Consider the following 22,775-nt stretch of genomic DNA (forward strand, 5'->3'; position numbering starts at 1 on the left):
AATGAGGATATATAACAACAACAAAAAATCACAAGTGACTACTTCATTGGGTGAAAATTGTATGCAGCTGACTTTATTAATCAATATTACATGTTAAATATAAGTAGTGATCATACATACACTTTGGCTTTGGGTTTGTCATAGAAAAGAAAGTGAGTTGATCCCACGTATCTGTGCATGCGTTGATGGGTTTAATGAGTGTGTGTGTTTGTTTTTTTAATTTATAAAAAGACAAATGAGAATCTTGTATTAAAACTGATGTGTAATTGTATGAACCGCTATTTCAAATATTAGTGTGTTACACTTTCGAGATCTTGGATGACCGTTAGAATAAAAAATTATGAATTTTTACTTTCGACATAAAATACATGGAAGAGTGTGTGTATGATTAATCTAACATTAAATCAAATATATATTTAAAACGATAAAATCTAATTAAGAATATAGTTATATAAATATTAAGTTATGAAAATCAAATAAATATATATTAATATTTATAAGAAAAAAATTATACTTTAATTATATAAAATAATTTTATATATATCATCATTTAATTATAAATTATTATTTATGATAAATTTATTAGTTTTTATTAAATTATCTTTAAAATCACTATTCTATTAATTTTAAACTGTTATTTTATCATTGACCATTATTTTTTTAACCATAGTTTCATTAAAAAAACTCATCATTAAATTAATTTTTAATGAAAACACCCCACGAACACTAGACTGATATACATGTTAAATTTTTTATATTTTATAAAAAAATTTTAAAAAACATACAGTCCATAAGAAAATTTTTAATTGATTATCTATACAATTTTTTGCATTACTATATTAAAAAATTAGAAGGATAAATTTAAATATGAAGAAACAAATTATTACTTACAAGTTACAATATAATTAAGTAATAAAGAATTTTGTTGGACCACCTTTTAAGTTCTATAACTTAAAGAAGAAATAAAAATTAAATGATTGATTTAATTGATGATGGAATACAATCTTAACTAATTAAGAAAAATTAAGTAATTAAATACATATAATTAATGTATTGAAACTAAAATTAAATATTTAAATACTATCTTAATTCATTTTTTTATAAAAATAATTTTTAATTAGATTTTATTTATTTTTCTTAAAAAGAAAAGTTAGGAAGAACATGTGCTCACGTAGTGTACAGTGTAGATGATTCTTCCATCACCACAAAGACTTATAACCAAACCTGCGTTTCTTTATTTCTCTTTGGTCGGCACGTTTCATAAACCCAGCGATCAATCAAATAGCCACACAGACACACAAACAAACACAACTTCACTTTTCACGGTCCCGCCGCCGAATCGCGTCCGCGTTTAGTTAAAAAGTTCTTGTTAGATTATTGTTTGTTCCACTATGATGATGGGTTCGACGGCGAGGGTGCCGAAGCTGGGTTCTTTCCGCCACAGCTTCGCGGAGAGGAAGGAGAGACTGCTCTCAATGAAGGGCGGCATCGGCGGCGGCTACTCCCAAATTGGGATCCCGCTGCCGGAGTCCGACGAGGAGGATCACTCTCCGACGCGGAGGCGCTGCTGCTCCTACCGCGCCGTCTCGGACGGGATCGTCGGCGCGTGGAAGAGCGCGAAGCGCGTGGCTGCGAGGGCGTGGGAGATGGGTCGCTCCGATCCAAGGAAGATCATATTCTCCGCGAAAATGGGACTCGCTCTGATTCTCCTTTCGCTTTTGATTTTTCTGAAACAGCCCTTTGAGGACATTGCTAAACACTCCGTTTGGGCCATTCTCACTGTCGTTGTGGTCTTCGAATTCAGCATAGGTATCAACCTTTCACCCCCCTTCCTTCTTTATTACCATTTGAAATTACATATAATTATGAGTTTAATGCACTGAAACTCTAAAATAGTTTTTTTTAAGGTCTCATCCAATATCCAATAAGAAAAATCTAACATTTCAATTATTTTAATATGATTATTTTAAAAATCAATAAATTTATTATAAATAATTAATGATTGTGATTAAATGAATAATTTTTTTATAATGTGACCCTTTTCCTCTAATTATATATATCATATCATTTCTCTTTTGGAGTTATAAAGTTACTTTGTGGTAATGTATTTCCCACCCACAACTAATAAATACTAAGGATTAATAATTAATATTTGTGAATTAAAAAAATATCATTTCTCTTTCTTAAATTATTTTTAAATAATCTTTAATTTTTGGAATTTAACTGCCTAAAATGAGATCAGCAAGGATTGAAATCATAACTGATTTAAGGTTCTAATTCTACTGATAGTACTGATAGTTTTTTTTTTTTACGCAGCAATGAGGATCCGAACTTAAATTTTTATGCATATACTCCAACCTAAATGATTATATATGATTGAAATTTGAAGGATGTAAATATTTTTATATTGTTCATATATTTAAATTAAATTCTTATTATATATGTGTGTGATATTTATAACAATCATAATGCTGTTTTTTAACATCTAAAGTAACATGTCTACACTTTATATTTTTTCCTCCATCATTTTGGTGTCTAAAATTGCACGTGACGTTACTTAAGATTGCACGAACTTAGTCCTTTTATTGCTAAAACTAAAAGTATCTTAAAAAATTGGTAACCTGTGATTGAGAACCAAACTGATCTCATCAGGGGATCTCCTTTATTCTTTTCTTTTTTCTTACAATTAAAAGGTCTAAATAGTATCAAGTGTCTTCTGAGACCAAATTATCGTCATCCGTATACGCGATGGATTAAAATGAGTGTTAATTATTATTTTCTTTTTTCTCTTTTGGGGTTTTAGTTCCTCTTTTTTAAGTGGAATTGGCGAAGAATATGCATGGATCAGTGGATAAAGGTCCATACCCTTTTCAATAGAGATATAATGTGGTATTTTCATTTGGTCATGGGGAATAAATAGCTAGAAGAAAATTGGTTGAAATATTTGACCGTGGTGTAATAGTGGTGATGTGTTGGTTCTGTTAAGTTAGTTTGTTGGGAAAATCAATGCCAAGTATGCTAAGGAACAATACTTGTTGACGAGTGTCTTAAGGGAAGTGGTTAAGATACATTCAGTAATTTTATTAAATTTTTTCAATTACTTAAAATGTAAATGTTAAATAATTTTTTTTAACGTAATAATGTTTTCTTTATCAAATATTTTACTTTTGTTTTCCTTAATGATTGTCTTAAGGATGCTCGGTAGAACTCTCCTATTTTTTTTTTGGTGAATATAGAACTCTCCTATTTAATTTATGAGGACAAGCAAATGCCATTCTAATTTTAATTAAAGAAAAAAATATAATTCTCCCTAGATTCTTCTGCTTTTTAATGAATGAAATGAAATAAATCATAGGCTATAATTTAATTCAATTGTGTTCATGTACTTCATCTTTTATTAAATCCAATATTTTGATCACAAATCATTGGCTGAAGTAAACCATAACCATTCATTTGTAAAATCCAAGTTTCAAGCTTTCCATTTGGTCAACACAGGATAAGCATCAATGTTTCAGTTATAAGCAATAATTGGTCACAATGTACTCCTGCAGGGGCAACTCTTAGCAAAGGGCTTAACAGAGGATTGGGGACTTTGTTAGCTGGAGGACTAGCATTGGGAATGGGACTTTTATCAAAATTGTCTGGAAAATGGGAAGAAACCATTATAGTTGTTAGCATCTTCACTGCAGGTCAGGGTTTTGAATCACTTCTATTTCTTATCATGTTGATAAAGATTCATGTGACTTTTATTTTTTTTTGTTTTTTTGCTTACGCCTTGTTCTCTGACAGTATTATGATGTGTGAATGGCAGGGTTTTGTGCCACATATGCAAAGCAATATCCAACAATGAAGGCTTATGAATATGGTTTTCGTGTGTTCTTGATCACCTATTGCTACATTATTGTATCAGGGTATCATACAGGAGAGTTTGTTGAAACAGCTGTAGATAGATTTTTGCTCATTGCATTGGGCGCTGCTGTGGCTCTGGGGATAAATGTATGTATATATCCAATCTGGGCTGGTGAGGATCTACACAAGCTTGTGGCGAAAAATTTTGTGGGCGTTGCAGCATCATTGGAAGGTTGTCTACAATATTTTCTTGATCATCATATTTAGTTTGTGATCAACTAATTACTACCATTTTGTTGCTGCTTCATAATCTTATTTTATTGGACTGATTAACGTTGTTAAGCTTCTTTTTCAGGTGTTGTAAATAACTATCTTAATTGTATTGAATATGAGAGAGTGCCTTCAAAAATTCTCACGTACCAAGCTTCTGAGGACGTGGTTTACAAAGGTTACAGATCAGCTGTTGAATCTACAAGCACAGAGGATTCATTGGTATACTACTGTCTACTTCATTTTCTGTCCGTTTCACTTTCACAAAAAAAAATATTGATAATCTTTTTGACTCATTGTTATGAACTTCTTATTGAAGATGGGTTTTGCTGTCTGGGAGCCACCTCATGGTCCATACAAAATGCTTAGATATCCATGGCAAAATTATGTGAAAGTAAGTGGGGCACTAAGGCATTGTGCGTTTATGGTCATGGCTATGCATGGATGTATACTTTCTGAAATACAGGTACTTGTTGCAACTTCTGTTACAAAGCCTTTGAGTCTAGAATTTTGTGTTTTCTTTTGGTGGGTGGTTTTTGGGATTTACTACCTTTTTTAAATATGCAGATCTTTTGGATAATCTGTCCTTTTTTTTAAAATTTTGTTTTCATTCTTGATTTATTTCCCTTTAGGTTTGTTATTTCACCGGAACATGTTAGTTCTATTGAGTGTTTTAAATTTTTTTAATATTTAGAGAGGTGATTTTCAAGGTTAAACCATATACTGCTGCAAATAATAATTGATATATTATCAAAATATGCTGTTAGAAATGACTCTGGTTTTAATTGTTGTGTTTGGTGCTAGCAATGTTAGAGGTCAAAACTTGAGGTTTCTTTCAAGGGACAACACTTACATGCAATTCCTTAAGTATTTTTGGTACTGTTCTCCAATCAAAATTAGAGTTTCTTGTTAATTGGTGCAATAAAGATTTGCATTAAAGGTCAACATAGATTATTGAGGTGAACCTCCAATTCTAATTAGAGAACAATACCAAAAACACTTGAGAAATTGCAGCTAAGTTTTGTCCTTCTGAACTGAGATTGACCATCAAATTTAGCCATTTGAATTTATAGAGATTAGAGAAATGCCTTCTGAATGTAAAACTTAGATTTGGGATAAATAAATTACTCTGATATGCTGAAATTTAGCTTCATTTGTAATCCACTGCTTTGGTCCCAAAGTTCAGATATTAATATTGCTTCAGCTTGTCTTCACTTTTGTTATCCACTATTGACCCCTTCTTTCCCAAGTCTTTTATTCTTAGTGGCTTAAGTAGAGATGCTGTCAAGTCTTAGCACTTAACCCAAGTATACCCAATATGTACTGGTACCTGGTATATACTGTGGTTTAGTAGATTGTTTCTGCCTTAAAATCCTTTTTCTGTTATTTGCGACATAAAAACAGATCACCTTGTCAGTTGTCACTTGTCAATCCTTCATATTTGAAATTCAAGTCCTTCTGTGCTGCCTTTTCACATCCCAGTAGATTGAGTCTGGTCACTGCATTAAACTGAAGTTTTTGTGATGCCAAATTACCATTTAATTTTTTCCATTTCTTGCCAAAACAATATATATCATTAGAATGTATTCCAGTTGCACAAAAAATTTGCATTTTTTTGTCCTTCAAATTCTAACGGAGGGACTAAAAGAGCATTTTTTGAATTTGAGAGACTAAAAAATGAAAACCTTTATTTGGAGGACTAAACAAAACAAGGACTAAAAAAAACAGACCTCCTAATTTTAGGGAGTAAAAAATATCCTTTACTCTGTATTTTTGAGTAATACACTAAATACTTTGAAATTACAATTACTGGTTAGTTTAGTTGTTGAGATTATAAAAAACTCATTTTAGTCCTTAGTACTACAGAAATTGATAATTTTGGTTCTTATTTTTGTAATTTCAAAGACTAAATGGTTGATGTTTGATAACGTTAGGGACTAAAATGACGGTCATTTAGTAATTTTAGGGATTACAATGACATTTTCATAATTTTAAGCACTAAATTTATTCTTCCTCATAATTTCAAGGAATTTGGTGCATTACTTTTATGGTTCTTTCTCTTGAGATAGAGGAAGATTCTAATTTTCTGATAATGCATTAAGGTATAATAGTTGGAAAATTTTCATTCTCGTTTCATTTTTTTTTAGATTTATGCTAATACACATGTACTCGACCCTTCTTTTTGATAAACAGGCTCCACCTGAGAAGAGGCAAGTCTTTAGTAGGGAGGTTCAAAAGGTAGGTTCTGAAGCGGCCAAAATTCTACGGGAACTTGGGAACAAAGTAAAAAAGATGGAGAAACTAGGCCAAGAAGACATTCTTTATGAAGTTCACGAGGCAGCAGAAGAATTGCAACAGAAGATTGACAAAAAATCCTTCCTCCTTGTAAATTCAGAGAGTTGGGAAATCGGAAACCGTCCCAGAGAGGAGGGTGATCCTCAAGACCTCTTGAACATGAATGAAGAAAGACACTTTTTGGAGTACAAGTCTCTCAGTGAAGCTGTGCTTGATCTCAGAGCTGTCAAAGTTCCAAGAAGTTGGGGAGAACAAACAACTCCTGACAACAAACCTGCAGCACCTATAGGTGTTGGTGATGAAAACATGTTCAAGAAACAGATATCATGGCCTGCTCATATTTCATTTAAAGCAGATGCAGTGACAAGAGAGGAAGAATCTAAAACCTATGAAAGTGCTAGTTCACTGTCTCTAGCAACATTTACATCCCTTCTGATTGAGTTTGTGGCAAGGCTTCAGAACCTTGTCGATTCTTTTGAAGAGTTAGGTGAGAAAGCAAAATTTAAGGACCCTCTTGAGCACGTACCACCAACATCTGGTGGGTTTTGGAACAGGTTGTGTAATTGTTTGACATTCAAGGATTGAGATATGGCAGCATATATATCATGGACCGATCTAAATTAAATGCCGGTACCCCAAATTCAGTGTGCATTTCTGATTCTTTAGATCATCTGAACTCTTCCTCAGAGTTATCATTCTTTGTTGGCTTTGCCTGCCAAGGACAACTCACCTATTGTTAAATCAACAATTGCCAAGAGCTATTACTGATGCTATCTCACTAAATTTTGACAATTAAATACCCATTGTTTCTTAAATAAACCTTCAAAATTTGTGTGTATCCATATTTCAATTTTGTTAAAATAGAGTTTAATTTTTGTGCACTGTAAAGTTTTTTATATTATTGACTGTAGGCAATAAACAACAGCTCCCCCCACCCACAGTTAGTTTTGGACTTTTGGTTACATGTATAAAGGTCTTATTTCCATTTTTATATATAAGAAATAAATATCTATTTATAGTTAAGTTAATTAACTTTAATTAATAATATCATAAATTCAAATTTAATTTTAAAAATATTCATTGAATTAATTGATTTAAATGATAATTGCATTTAATGGTACTACTCATTTTTTAAGGTACACATTTTTTCATTAATAAATATGATTTATTTCATTAATATTCTTTACAATAAATAAAAGTATATATGAAAATTAACAATTAATGTATTTAAAAGTGATCATATGTTTCTTATAATTAAGGAGAAAAATGTTCTCATCTATTATTATTATTATTATTTATGAAAAAAATGTTCAACGGGAACAGTGTTAACCTCCGACTCACTTAGATTTTCCAACCGCCCTTCAAATTTCAAATTTAAATTCAAATTTCAATTTCTCATCTATTATTTTTTTTTCCTCACCCCTTCCCTTCCGGCTTCTCCCCTAGGTTTCTCTCTCCTGACGAATGTGGCTTTTAAGTAAATTTTTCAAAATCTATGATAAGTATCTCAAAATTAGTTCATTCTATTTATAATATTTATTTCTCTATAAAATATTAATCATATTCTTAATAATTATACAGATTTACACGCATACTATAACAACAATTGAATACATTTTTGAATCAACATTCAATATATTCTGGTAAGTGCTTTTAGAAAATGATGTTTTCAATACTCTTTCTTCCCATTCACAAATTCAATAATTATGACAATATATTTTCTAATATAAAAAAGGATAATGTCAACTATTATAGAACAAAATTTGCGGATAAATATTTTTAAATATATACATTTATGTTGACACTAATCGATAATATTTGAATATCTAATTACATAAAACACTAAACACTAATTTGTTAATAATATTTGTCATTAGACACCATTTTATCATAATAAAATCAAATATGATACAACTCTACCTATAAGGGAGTATACATTGATCAACTTTTATCAATTTGGATTATAAATTTCTCCTGAAATGAGTTTGTAACAGTTGTATTAGGATATCTAAATACAATTATATTATTTTTAATTTTTAAAAAGTCAATCAATAATTTATCTTTTTCCTAAACATATAGTTTTAATTAATTGTCCATTTCACATATATTGTTTTGTCAACTGATGTAAAAAACATGTAAACAACAATATTACCTGTTCGTACGCACGAGCATTATACTAATTTGTTTTGTTTCTTAGAAAGGAAGATAATATCATATTGTGAATGATATCTATAAACTAAATTATCGAGTCAGAATTTTTTTTTTAATAATTTCACCTATTCTTATTTTTGTTTCTTTTATCTTTAGTGATTAAGTTATCTTTTGATTTATTAGAACTATGTCTTCTTTACACATGTCTAAATTGTTAAAGGTAAATTTTTACCCTTTTTGTTATAATATTCTACTTTTTGTGTGTCTTATTTTGTCTAATCTGTTGAGGCATACATGATACAACACATTATTCTCATTCTTGCTGCACTAAATTTATATTCTTATTGATTTTTTTGTTCAATACTCAATTGTATAGAACTTCACAGGTTTTACACTTTTTATGCTTTCTTATATAAATTTTGAAGGCTAAAATAAACATTTTTCTTTGTTATGGATTAGAAACGTTTTGTTTTAAATATTTCTTACCTAATCAAAGCATGCTGAATTAGATTTGACTATTCGTCCCATATAACATGCCAGGGGAAATTGAGATTGTTTGGAAACTTTTACGGGTTTCATACTTTCATCATTTCATGTTTAAAAATACTAGTCAAAACTTATGGTTAAATTAAATATTTTTTGAAGCTAAAATAGTTTTATGAGAATAAGAAAAAAATTGACTGTTGAATTCCATAAGTTGTTTTAAAATTAAATCTAAAACAAAAAGCAACAAAATAGTGACATTATCAATGAATTTTTATTGAGAGAAAACGGAGAAATACAAAATGGTCTCTTAATTGTTGAAATCACAAAAAATAAAAACAATGACCTATTTCAAATACTCAGATAATATTTTAATAATTTAAGAAATTAAATTAACTAGTATTAACAGTCCTTTTCCACTATTAATATATAAACTATTTTCTCAAATAATAAGCACCTTATAATCCATAATATTTCGAGTCGGGTGCAATTATTTTTAAAGAACAAAGGATATTATTATTTTTTTAAAAGGAAGAAGAAATGATATTTTTATCAACAATGTTTTATAGTAATAATTTATTTTACAATTATTATAAGAAATATTGCAGGCAATGATGAAGAACAATACTACTACAAGGGAAAGAAGCAGTTATACACCCTCGAGAATGGTGAAATTCCAGGCAAAATTATAAAACCATTTTTTTTCTCTCTCTGTCCAAACGGCAGATCAGATCCATTCTTCAACAAATCCCCTTTTCAGTTTCAGGTGCAACAACAACACTTTCTCCTTCTTCCCTCTCTTTACCTCAACAACACTTTTTTTTTTCTTTTGTTTTCAATTTCTCTTTGAACTACGCTCCATTGCTTCAGATCAAGCATCATATTGTAGATTTCCAGGTTTTGCTTTTCTTTCCGTTTCTCGTTTTGTGTTTGAAATTACATCTCCGATTATTGCAGTTTTTCTCGAGGATCCCGTGAAACGACATGGCGATGGTGGACCAGCCTCTGTATCCGATTGCCGTTTTGATCGACGAGTTGAAGAATGAGGACATTCAGCTGCGCCTCAACTCGATCCGAAGGCTCTCCACGATCGCGCGCGCGCTCGGCGAGGACCGCACGCGGAAGGAGCTGATTCCGTTCCTCAGCGAGAACAACGACGATGACGACGAAGTGCTCCTCGCAATGGCCGAGGAATTAGGTGTCTTCATTCCCTACGTCGGAGGCGTTGAGCACGCCAACGTGCTTCTTCCTCCCTTGGAGACGCTCTGCACCGTTGAGGAAACCAGCGTCAGAGACAAGTCGGTGGAGTCGCTGTGCAGAATTGGAGCTCAGATGAGAGAGCAAGACTTGGTTGAATACTTGATTCCTTTAGTTAAGGTAGTATATGTAGTTGCATTGCGTTTTCATTCGTTGTGTTAGGTTCTGTTTGGATAAACTTGCTCATAAGTACGTAAATGAGAAGAAAATATAAAGATAAAAATGTATTGAGGTTCTCCATAAGCTATAAAATTAACTTATGCACCTTAGGTTTTGAAGAAGTTAATGAAAAGAACTTCTATAAAAAATAAGTGGTGCATAAGTTGATTTGAGCTTAAGCTCAATTCATTTTACCTGTTTATGGATAAAGTTATCCAAACATGACCTTATTATGAGCCTGATTGTCGCTAGAGTGGCATTCATTGCGTTTGTTATTTTGCTTGTTGTAGAGGCTGGCTGCTGGTGAGTGGTTCACGGCACGGGTTTCATCGTGTGGTTTGTTCCATATTGCTTACCCTAGTGCACCCGAGGCGGTGAAGACTGAACTGAGAGCCATATATGGGCAGCTGTGTCAGGATGATATGCCCATGGTTAGGAGATCTGCGGCCACAAACTTGGGAAAGTTTGCCGCTACTGTTGAAGCTCCTCACTTGAAATCTGACATCATGTCTGTGTTTGAGGATCTCACACATGATGGTATGTGAAGTTGATGTGATACCACTAATTCCGGCACCGCATCTTGAATCTGTTAAATAATAGTAGGATAAATGCAACAGTTTGTGTTTGTAATTGTTTTTAGTTCAATAATTTTTGTTGCTTAGATAAGTTGAGGGTCCCCATAGTTAGGTAGCTGTGAATGATATTCCTCAAGTTGAGGCATTGTCAGTATATTGGACTGACTATGTGAGAAGTGAATACAGTTTGAGTGTGTCATGTTCATTTGTTAAGTAGTGTTATTTTACTGTGTTTTTTAAGTTGATCTGCTGGAAGTGCATACATTAACTGATGATTTTTTTATCCTTGTTCTTGCAGATCAAGATTCTGTTCGGCTACTTGCTGTTGAGGGTTGTGCAGCTCTGGGGAAATTGTTGGAACCTCAAGATTGCGTGGCACATATTCTTCCTGTCATAGTCAATTTTTCTCAGGTTTGTTGGCCATTAGTAATACTGATACACTGATACTATATATGTAGAGACTAGAGGTATATCTTCCATATCCATTTTGTGGCCAACACTAATGAGAGGATGTCTTGACTGCAACATTTGGATTGCTTTTCAGTTAACTGTATATGTGTGAGTAGTTGAGTACATTGATAGGATGAGACCAGGTTTATTTATTGCTCTCCAAACATATGTACCACTAAGCAAAGTACTATGCTTGCATAATTTTGGACACTAATATATTTGTTTCATTTCATGGGAAGGATATGTAAAATATGTATCAGTTTAACATTTCTTTTTTCTAATATAAATAGTGGATGTGTGGAAGGAAAGCAAACACAAATACTGCAAACCAATTTTTTATTTTGGTCTTTTAATATTGTTTCAGAGCTTAAGTGCCAGTTTAGCACATATAAATAGTAGCACAAATGTTTTATAGTATTGAATATTGGGTGATGATACAGTGCTAACAAAAGCTAAGTGTTGCAGAGATGATAGTGTGCGATAGAAGAATGGACTAAAAGAAATTAGAGTTTGTGAATAAGAGAAGCTTGTACCACTCCCAAAGATGGGTGTATGATATGTATTTATATGCAGCAAACTGGGTTAGTAGTACTAGACAATACAAAGCAAAGAGTTATCCTCAAGCATATAAAACACATGCTTAATACTCTGCTTCTAACAGAGAGAAAGCAAGGTAGTTAAAAATGGTAGAATTGCACCTAAGATAGTGTGTATGGTCATGTGGAAAAAGACCAATAGAAGCTGCAGTAAAAAGAGTTGTTCAAGTGGAGGATAGTCTATTAGTATAAAGTAGAGGAAGACCAAGAAAAACTCTTACTAAACCATTAAAATTAACTTAGATTTAAATAGCTTCTGTGAAGACTTAGTTTTAGAAAGAACACAATGGTGTAGTTTGATCCACATAGTTTATCCTACCTAGTGGGAAAAGATTTTTGTTTTTATTGTTGTATAACATTGTGCCAAAGGATTCTTTATTTCCCCTTCATATCTACACATTTTGCACATGGTCTTGTCTTATTTATTCATTTTTGAACTGTACACTTGTCACTTGTACAAATACAAATTTTATTGAGCTTTATAGTTCTATTATGGATATGATGCACTCAACTCAGATATTTGTCGGTGGAAGAATGATAATCTTAAACTACTCAAGATTAAAAGATTAAAGTTGGAAATGGACCTACTTGCTCATGCAGTCATGCTTGGGTTGATAACAATCCTCACACGCAGCTATATATTGAATTATTTGATAGTTGTATGAGTTTGCTAGGTGACCTATGAGCAATAAATAATTACATCAGGAGTTATTGGACAGTTAGATGAGTTTAATCCTGGGATGTAGTCTGTAGAAGGTGGATTCTCTTGTGGTTTTACTGTTGGTTGTCTGCATGTTTTTCATGTTCATGGTCCCATCCTCTTGTCATTTTGTAATTTGAAGAATCTTTTGTATTCTTAATACTAAGAAACTAAAAGATACATAGAAAAAATAATTTTGCTTTTGCTGTCTAGTATTGCTTCCAAAAATGAAGTTCTACATTTTGTCACATAGTAGAATTACTTCTTATCCAGGATAAGTCATGGCGTGTTCGTTACATGGTTGCTAATCAACTATATGAGCTATGTGAAGCTGTTGGTCCTGACCCCACCAGGTAAAACCTTTTGTACCTGCTAAACGATTGATTGGTTGTTGTGATTTTCTGACAAGCTTTTTTTCCATTGGTGCTATCTGAAAATCTGTTTTTATTAATATTAATCACTAAACATTCTTCAGTTGGTTAAAAACTCATGTTTCATGATTGAAAGGTATAAAAGTTATGACTTCATATTAATTTCTTCTTGGTCTATGACATGATTTATAGTGTATTTATTTCTCACATTCTAATTGACTTTTTATATGATGGTGATGCACTTGCAGATCAGAATTGGTCCCTGCATATGTTCGTCTGCTGCGTGATAATGAGGCTGAAGTACGTATTGCTGCTGCTGGGAAAGTAACTAAGTTTTCCCGCATATTAAATCCCGATCTTGCGATTCAGCATATTCTACCATGTGTGAAGGTACAGTCACAGTAAAAAAATTGGGATTCTTAGAGGTTAACATTTATGATACTAGTATGATTACAACTGATAAAGTTTGCCTACTATAGGAGTTATCAACTGATTCTTCTCAACATGTTCGCTCTGCACTGGCTTCTGTTATAATGGGTATGGCACCGGTGTTAGGGAAGGTATATAAATTACTATCTAAGCTCATTATTTATACTGACATAAATTTAACACATTTAAAGTCATTCCAAATGTGGCTTAGGTTATTATGTGTTGGGTAGGAGATAAATGAATGTCTTGATTACACAATGGATACTCTTATTTATAATTAGAATCTAAATATAATGGATAAGGGTTGCAAAATTATACAGCTCATAATATCTCGAGTTACAATATTCCCTATTTGCACAGTACATTACATAATTACTAGATTCCTAACAATATACATCAAATAGTTAACTATATTTTGTTATGCTTTCTTTCTGGTGGTGGATGTGTGCTAGGAATTGGGGCAAATGCCCTCTCTACCTTAAATTTCTATTGGAATATACATTGTTGGTCCACTACATATTTTAAATTGCCCTCACTAATCAATAAGTTGTATAAAAAATGTGAAAAAATAAAATTCTTTTACATGTTAACTACAGAGATAAGTTATTATATTGTTTTGAACCCCAAACCTAAGAAACCTCCTTACTCTTATGTATTTTGCTTTTGGTATGTGAGAGTCATTGCCATGAGATAAATTTATGTCCTTGATCCATTCACCACCTAACGTCAATCATTTGAGCATGCCTAGATAACCCAATTATATATACCTTTTTATCTTGCATAATCATTTTTTGAGGTAGAAAATTGATTTTTGGGAAAAAAGGCTACCCTTTTTTTTTTTTTAAAAAAAGTACAAATCAGTTTAAAATCACTGGTTGTTATTTATATTTTTCTCTTGAACTTAACTCCTTTTTCCATAAAAAATGGTGACAATTATCTTTCTAATCCGATGCCTCATTCATGACATGTTTTCTTTATTTCTTATAAAAAATTTCTTTACTAATAGATTGATCACATGTGTATACACTATTATTAACTTTATATTGATAGAAATATTAAAAGTGGTTTTTTATGCCTATCTATTGTTTTTCTCCCACTCACTGTCTAAATTTTCTAAATCCTGCACCTGTCTCTTATGGCATAAACATCAAATTATATATTTTTCATTTTTCATTTTTCATTATCCACAAACATATCATGGGATGAAAAATAGTCATACTTTTGTATCTCTACAATACATGCCATAGGCAGGGATTTGGTCTATTTTCTTTCCAACGTGTAAACATAAACCTTAGCCTAAAAAATGGGAAATTAAGGCTAGTAAGTATTTATTTGAAATTTCAGTGCTCCTTTTTTGTGCATGTATTAGATAAGTAGAATGACATGTTTTCTTCAATATTTTTGTTTCCATCTTCTCAGACAAGCTTTCCCTTGTTTCCATATTCTCATACTCTATTCTCCTGTGTGAGCAATCTTTGCTTCTATTCCTAAACTCTTGAAACTGTTTCCATGTAAAAGTAATTCAACTCTTAAAGAGAGGATGGATGCACCTTCTTGCTTTTAAAATGTTTTTGTGGTGGTTGCAGGATGCCACAATCGAGCAACTTCTGCCTATTTTCCTTTCTCTTTTGAAAGACGAGTTTCCTGATGTCAGGCTAAATATTATCAGCAAGCTTGATCAAGTGAACCAGGTTTGTGGCTTAAAATTGAATATTCATTCAGGTTGACCGTGTACATTTCAAACACAATTATTTTTCATATGCTCCCTCTATTGAAGCTTGTGATTTACACATGAATTGCAGGTTATTGGTATTGATTTGTTATCTCAGTCTCTGTTGCCAGCCATAGTAGAACTAGCTGAGGATCGGCACTGGAGAGTTCGACTTGCAATCATAGAATATATACCCTTATTGGCAAGCCAGTTGGGTGTTAGTTTTTTTGATGATAAGCTTGGAGCTCTTTGCATGCAATGGCTAAAGGACAAGGTTTGTGAAGCAACTAAAATTATATTCAAATTTGTTCTACTCTTGTTTTTGAAGTTTATGTTATTGAAAATAAGTTATTTTATCTTGTACCAGCATGTTATTTATAAATTTCATTAATTATTTCAATTTATCTATTTGGTAAATAACTGTTTAGTTTATGCATGTTTGAATTAACTTTTTTATTTAATAAAAAATATAGCAGAAATATATGAAATTTTTTTAACAGAAAAGTGTTTTTTGAATACAATATAAATGAATGCACATATTTGCATGCACTTTTGATTTAGTTTTCCTTACATACATACATGATACATGTAAGTTGTGTAAACATGAGTAAAAAAAAAGAACAATGTCTTTTTTTTTTAATCATGTTACAATAATTGATTTTAGAGGTCTAGAAGACCAATTTAAAACAAAATGTTAAATAGTAGTTATTTTCTGTTTCATATGCAATTGCAATTTTATTGGTGGTTTAGGCCGTAGAAGGACTAAAAAGAAAATACAACTCAAAGTTTAATATAAAGGTCACTAGTCTTATAAGGTTTAAATTGAATCCTTCATTGACTAAGTTGGTTATAAAAAAATCTTGTAAACTCATCTAGTCAAGAAGCTGGCTATGCTTTCTTTTATTTTGGGGGGATGGGGGTGGTTAATGCCTTTCTGTTTTTATTTATTTATTTATTTTTTTTAATTTAGAGTAAATGTATCATATTGACTCTTTCCAATGTAGGTATACTCAATCCGTGATGCGGCTGCTAATAACATCAAACGCTTGGCAGAAGAATTTGGACCGGATTGGGCAATGCAGCACATTATTCCCCAGGTTTTTATAGCAGATGAACTTAGTTCCTTGATGTACATTTGCAGTATATTTTACCTTAAACTTCAGAAAAGAATTCCAACACCAGGGTCTGTGTACAGCCAATTTTGCTTAGGTCATGTTTTTTTTCTTTCAAAGGTCAATTAAAAATAATAGTATTTGGTATCTTGATCATTTCATAATTCAATATATTTAGGCATTGGCATCTTAACCTAAGTATAAAGCATAAAGCCTTGGGTGATTGGGATGACGAGTTTGAGTGTTTCTTGGATTGTGGATTATGGTTATTGGCTTATTGCTGTTTGGTGACAAGGATTTTGTTTCAAGTGACGAAGTGAAGGTGGGTGTAAAAGGATTTTCTGAGTGGCCTTTTAAAAATCTATGCTAACAAGAAAATGCTCAGCATAGTAGCTACCCTATACCTACTTCAAAAACTCATCATTTATGTATAGCAATGCTGTAGAAACAAGGTATAGAATTCATCAATTAGAGGAGCAGAGATAAGTTTACCATCTGAAATTGCAAATAAAGAAACAGAGACTTTAAATTTACTTTCTGTGCTTATAAAGCTTCCAAGTTACACTCGTGTATTATTATTTTTGAAAAAAAGAATCATGACCACTGCCCTGTATCATGTATGCAATGATTTAATCCTCTGTGAAGCAACATAGATTTTTTTTTTTTGATGATCCATTAGGACCATGGATTCCATGGAATTGTATGCTCTCAAATTATTTACTATTTATCTATACAAGTATTGTATCCTTTGCAGGTTTTGGACATGGTTACTGATCCACATTATCTGTATCGAATGACAATCTTACAATCAATTTCTCTACTAGCTCCTGTTCTGGGCTCAGAGATTTCTTCTTCAAAACTGCTCCCTCTGGTCATTAATGCATCAAAAGATAGGTAAAATTGTGTATTCCTTACTCCTTTTGTGTGTCTTCATTTCAGCCAGTGCTCATAGCATGTCTTGCAGGGTACCCAATATCAAATTCAATGTAGCTAAAGTGTTGCAGTCTCTCATCCCAATTGTTGATCAGTCTGTAAGTAGCTTCCATTTAAGATTTCATCTTCAGTACACTTCCCATAGTTACTTGGATTATAATAATATGGACTTCTAAACTATTAAACTTGTTTCTTGAAAATTATTTAGATGAGCTATATGGTTAGTATTAATTTGGTCTAGAAATATCGATGTCTAGATTATTGTGGATTGGAATATATTTTATCCTACTTTTAAGTTATTGTTTGTTGAATTCTTCACCACAAAAAAGTATTTTAAACTAGTTGCTTGCCAAAATTGCTTGGCTTAACAAAACCAGCTAGTTAAAAGCTAACCTGGCTGCTTGGTAAACTGTAGTAATATCACTTAAAAATCTTTTTCCCAATACTTCTCACGAGCCTATTGTTTGTTTTTGATAAAGCTTTGTGACGTAAGGAATGATATGAAATGCATTGCTATTACAGAAAACCGTTGAGTCTCTCCAAATGCATCATTCTTTTAATATCTCTTAACTAATTATCTTTTGAACAATGAAGGTTGTTGAGAGTACCATTCGTCCCTGTTTGGTTGAGCTCAGTGAGGATCCAGATGTTGATGTTAGGTTTTTCGCCTCACAAGCACTACAATCTTGTGATCAAGTCAAGATGTCTAGCTAGATCAGTTTGCATGTGGTCTTTAGTTTTTTTTTTTTCTTATAAGATTTACATTTTCTTCTGTAATTGACATGACGCCAACTTGCCCAATCCTTTGTATCACATAATTGTTGTGATCCTGCTTTGCTTTCATTTTATCCGTATCTATGCTACCAGGTTCTTTGTAGTGATGAAACATTGTTCAGAATTGAGATGGGTTTTGACGACCACTAATTATATGGTTTACCAATGTGAAGATTTTGTCTGAAATTTTGATTTACCAATACAATGAATATATTTCGTTCTGTTTAAAAGATGTACATTTATTCTGGTGCTTGTTTGTGTTATAAAATGTTCATGTTAGTCGTGCTACTGGATCGCGATTCTGTTTGGTTTATAAGGTAGTTTACCTTTGAAAAACAATCGATATACGTTCATTTGGCACCAATATAACGAGATACTGTATATCTTAGTGAATTAAAGATCCAAGTTGGTCAAAATCCATGCCCAATTAGCAATAGTTTTTCTGTTCCTTTGTCCTTGGGACACATTAATCCTTGAAGAAAAAAAAAATCACTCCCTAATAAGCTACTATTTTTTTTTTTTAACAAAAAAATCATCTCCCAGCTGGGTTCTATTGCACTCAACATATGTGCGCACACGATAAATTGCTTAGTTGATAATGACTTGAAATGACGAAAATAACTTGCCAAAGGTGAATCTAAGATTAGCCTTTTTATCAAATGTCCATCTCAGCTTTTAGGTTGGCTTTATCCCAAAACTCATCACCTGTTCAAGTTCCAACTACTGCAGTCTGCCAGTATTTTCACACAAAAGCATAAGGCTTTGGCAAGGTTACTTATTCCCAGTGGGATAGAAAAGCTTCTGTCGGCGAGTCTTTAGAATAAATATGGAATAGATAAAATAATGTCGAAATGTTAAAACTCTTGTTTATCATCCATTGAATGTGGAATAGACGATTTGAACTAGTTCCGGAAGAATATTGGTAACCAACTTACATCTAAGAGTATGATTGGATAAAAGATTTTAACTGAGGAAAGTAATTTATCAGAGAATTTAAATTTCTGTAATTTAGAATTCATTGTTTGAATGTTTTTTTATGAAAAATTTAAAATTTTGAAATTTTAAAACATAATTTTAAACAATTAAAAATCTAGAATTTTACTTTCCTTCTAAAAGACAAAAAATTGAAATTCTCTTCTTAAATTATTTTTCAAGAAATATGAGATTGTGGAACATAGATCGAGCCTGAACAGAGAGGAACACGTATAACTAACACACCAATCATATCTTTTCTTTTTTTTCACATTTTTTTCCACCCTCATAATTTTAACTTTTTTTTTTCCAAACATAAAATTTTAAAAATAAAAAGAATTTCAATTAAAGTATTTAAAATTCTTAGAATTTAAAATTTCTCAGAATTTTAAATTCCTCCATCCAAACCCGCTCTAAATATTTTAGATTCATAATCATAAAGAAGAGAATACAGCAGAGCCAATTAAATTTGTTCACTATGGAACATCATTGGGAAAAATGGTCAGAAACTAATTGAATTTAACAGAAATGTGTTTAATACAGTTAACGGGGGAGGAAGGAGGTTCATTCCCCATGATGCTACTGCGAGTTTTCCTTCCCAGTCATAATAAGACCATTTTCCGCTTCATTAAAGTTGGGTCTAGACAGTTTTATGCTGGCAATAAGAGATTCAGCAGCACTACTTAAACCCTTCCTCCCAACCAAACTCACCCCGAAATTGCGGTTTAACATTCTCATCCTGTTCTCATCTCCCTCCAACTGACTCAACTCAATGACCCACTTCTTTGGAAGCAAGGCATAGAGATAAAGACTGCCAGAGTCCAACACAGCTCCTCCAATTTTAACCCTCAGTAATGAACTGGAATCAAGATCATTCAAATTTGGATCAAACAAGGCAGAGAAGCTCCCAAATGTCAGATCAGGTTTCACAAACAATTTGTTCAAATCATCATTCTCCTGGTTGACACTTTTTGATGTGTCAATAGGCATTGAAGACCTCCTCTTTGCCACTCTCAAAATGTTTGCGGCCTCTCTCATTCCACTGAGAAACGCCCCGTGCATAGTTGCAGGATACTGCTTGCTAGTCGCCTCTCCAGCAAAGAACACTGTCCCATCTCCAACACTCTCTGCAAGAATATCATAATCGTCTCCTGAAGATCCAACTGCAACATAAGAGTAAGATCCATACGCAAAGTGATCCTTCCCCCACCGAGTACACGCGGCCTGAACTGGATCCGGAACAACAATCCCCTTCGGATTAAAAATATTCTTCAGAATGTCCAACACCCTCTTCACAGACTCCACTGGTGACATCATTTCAAACCTAATCGCAGCCTCCCCAGCAACAAGCGCAACCAGAAGCGGGCCCCCAGACACCGAGGAGTAGCTATAGAACAGAAAAAACTCCCCTCTCATACTCAAATCCTCGGTCAAATGACCAAACGTGTCAATGTCCCCACCCCAGAAATTATAAGGAAACAATATTGCAACCTTGTTCAACAACCCAAACCCCAACCTATGAATAGCATCCTTCTTCCTCTGAGGAAGCTCCGGCACAAACTCAATATCTCCCTTCTTTAGCACCCCCAACGGCACAGTACACAGCACCATGCCCCCCCTAAACTCCTGCCCACCAGCATAAACCAGCACCCCGTCACTCCCATACTTGACACACTCCACAGTCCTCCCATAGAAAATTGGCAAATCCTCGGCCAAAGCGCGAACAAATTTCTCATTCCCCCCAGGAATGAAGCAATGATCACCACCCATCTCATAGGGATCATCCTGATCCCAGTACGCCATTGACAAATTTGACATAAGCGTCGCATTCGCATACTCCAAATTCGCGAGGTGCCAATTCAGCAACATCCTCTCCTCCTTATCCTCAGCCACCATATAAACCCTTCGGAAAGCCTCCAACGCCGTCCCCAAGGGCACGTCCACCGACTTCACCTCCTCGATCATCGCCTGCCTAAGCTTACAAACCCTCTCCAGCAGCTTGTTAAACGAAACCTCAACCCTAGAGTCAACCTCAGAGTCAACACTCCTCCCATCAGGCAAATAGAGAGGACAAATATCCCTAACCTTATGCAAAGGCAAACCCAATTGTCTAGCAAGAACCCCAAGAGGGTTCCCGTTTATTCCAGTGAGGACACTTCCACCGAAATCCGCTGCAGCCTCAACCCCATCACCACTCATCTTCTTAGTCTTAACCCTCCCACCGGGTCGGGTCCTACCTTCCAAAATCACAACTTTAAACCCCATGAACACCAATTGTCTCGCCGCAACCAAACCCGCGAACCCAGCACCGATCACAATCACCGTTCCTCGGTCGGACCCATCGAAAGGTTTCAGCTTTAGGGTTTGGATCTCCTGCGCGAGGCCGAAGTTAATGTAACCGTGCTCCAGCAGGAACCGGTAAGCGGTTTCGACCAAACCCTTGTGCTCGGACCGGATCGACCGGAGGGCCCGGTCATGGGTTAACCAGACCGAAACGTTGGAACGCCAACGCGCCAATATGTGGTTTCGGACGACGATGTAGTTGGATTGCTCGGAGCCTCCGACGGTGGAAACCACGTTCGCTTCGATCTCTTCTTCGGTTAAGGAATCCACGGGAAACCCTACCGAGATCGCGATTAGGGCTTCCACGTCACAGTCCTTGGCGACGTCGTTTCGGCGCGTGGATGGCCCGGTGGTGAGTTCCGTGAAGAATTTCTTGCGGCGGCGGCGTTTTCGAGGCGGAGGATTCGGGTCGGGTCGGGTTGTGGCGGAGTCCGGGGAGTCTGGAACGGCGGGCTCGGGTGTTGTTTGGGTGGGGAGGGAGGAGTCTGGGTCCTCGGAGGAGTTTTGGGGGGACATTGCGACGTCGTTTTCCGGTGAACCGGATTGCAGTGGTGGCGGTGGCTCCGCCACCGGAGGTGGTGGGGGGTTTGTGTTGGTGCTGTCACTCATGGTTGCCGATCTTTCAATAATTTTGTTTTTGGATGATACAAGTATTAAATTTCTTTGACTGCCTGACCCGTATATGATTCTTTTGAATGATGACATATACAAATTCAAATCCTCCCATATATAACATCGATCCTGATTATAAGACATTATGGGCTAATTCACACATATTATAAAAGTTGATTAATATTAATTTTAAATTTGTTTATAATTATATTAATTTTAAATAATCGATCTAATAAAAAAATGAAAAAAAGAATATGATTTTTATATATTGGTAGTGTAAAAAAATCATATAATTAATTAAATTAGTTGTTTTTTGTTGGAGTTTGATACAAAGGAAAAAGAGTCTTTGAAAATAAAATAATAAAATATTTTAAGATAATTTCATTAAATAAAATAAAATAATTAAAATTTATTTATATTTAAAATCAAAGATACAATAGATATTTTTTTTGGTTTGTATTTGAGATTTGAGAGTACCAATTTAAAATATATTGCTTGAATTTATTAAGAGAAAATTGAGCATTAAATATTAGAATATCTTTTAATAAGTATTATCATCATCACTTTATAAAAATGCATTTTTTTTATATTAAATCTAGCTCTCATTAGTAATAGCTTCGTTAAAAAAAAAGAGAGGAAAGAATCAATGATCACACCCCACTAGAATTGACTTAACAATGAAAGATTAAAGTAATATATATGAGATCAGAATTTTAATTTCAGTGTGATTATT

At 33.6% G+C, this 22,775-nt stretch overlaps 3 protein-coding genes across 3 annotated transcripts; 2 read left to right on the forward strand and 1 right to left on the reverse strand.

Moving 5' to 3' along the window:
• Positions 1-1,189: 1,189 nt before the first annotated feature.
• Positions 1,190-7,376, forward strand: LOC114425580 (aluminum-activated malate transporter 9-like). Its single transcript, XM_028392523.1, has 6 exons — positions 1,190-1,809; positions 3,552-3,689; positions 3,812-4,081; positions 4,205-4,341; positions 4,439-4,585; positions 6,313-7,376. Exons 1-6 carry the CDS (start codon positions 1,392-1,394, stop codon positions 6,997-6,999), a joined length of 1,797 nt encoding a protein of 598 aa, XP_028248324.1. The 5' UTR covers positions 1,190-1,391; the 3' UTR covers positions 7,000-7,376.
• A 2,298-nt stretch (positions 7,377-9,674) lies between these two features.
• LOC114368837 (serine/threonine-protein phosphatase 2A 65 kDa regulatory subunit A beta isoform-like) lies at positions 9,675-18,347 on the forward strand. The gene is made up of 13 exons (XM_028326099.1): positions 9,675-9,814; positions 10,006-10,425; positions 10,755-11,001; positions 11,338-11,450; positions 13,059-13,138; positions 13,405-13,546; positions 13,636-13,716; positions 15,172-15,276; positions 15,388-15,570; positions 16,301-16,393; positions 17,163-17,302; positions 17,373-17,439; positions 17,936-18,347. Exons 2-13 carry the CDS (start codon positions 10,033-10,035, stop codon positions 18,053-18,055), a joined length of 1,764 nt encoding a protein of 587 aa, XP_028181900.1. The 5' UTR covers positions 9,675-9,814; positions 10,006-10,032; the 3' UTR covers positions 18,056-18,347.
• Positions 18,348-19,977: 1,630 nt separating this feature from the next.
• Positions 19,978-22,139, reverse strand: LOC114368838 (lysine-specific histone demethylase 1 homolog 1-like). The gene is given in 2 exon segments (XM_028326100.1): positions 19,978-20,187; positions 20,189-22,139. Coding segments are annotated over 2 exon segments (2,013 nt in total). The 5' UTR covers positions 22,136-22,139; the 3' UTR covers positions 19,978-20,121.
• Positions 22,140-22,775: the final 636 nt, after the last annotated feature.

Source organism: Glycine soja, chromosome 9 (assembly GCF_004193775.1).
Source record: "Glycine soja cultivar W05 chromosome 9, ASM419377v2, whole genome shotgun sequence".
NCBI lineage: Eukaryota > Viridiplantae > Streptophyta > Magnoliopsida > Fabales > Fabaceae > Glycine > Glycine soja.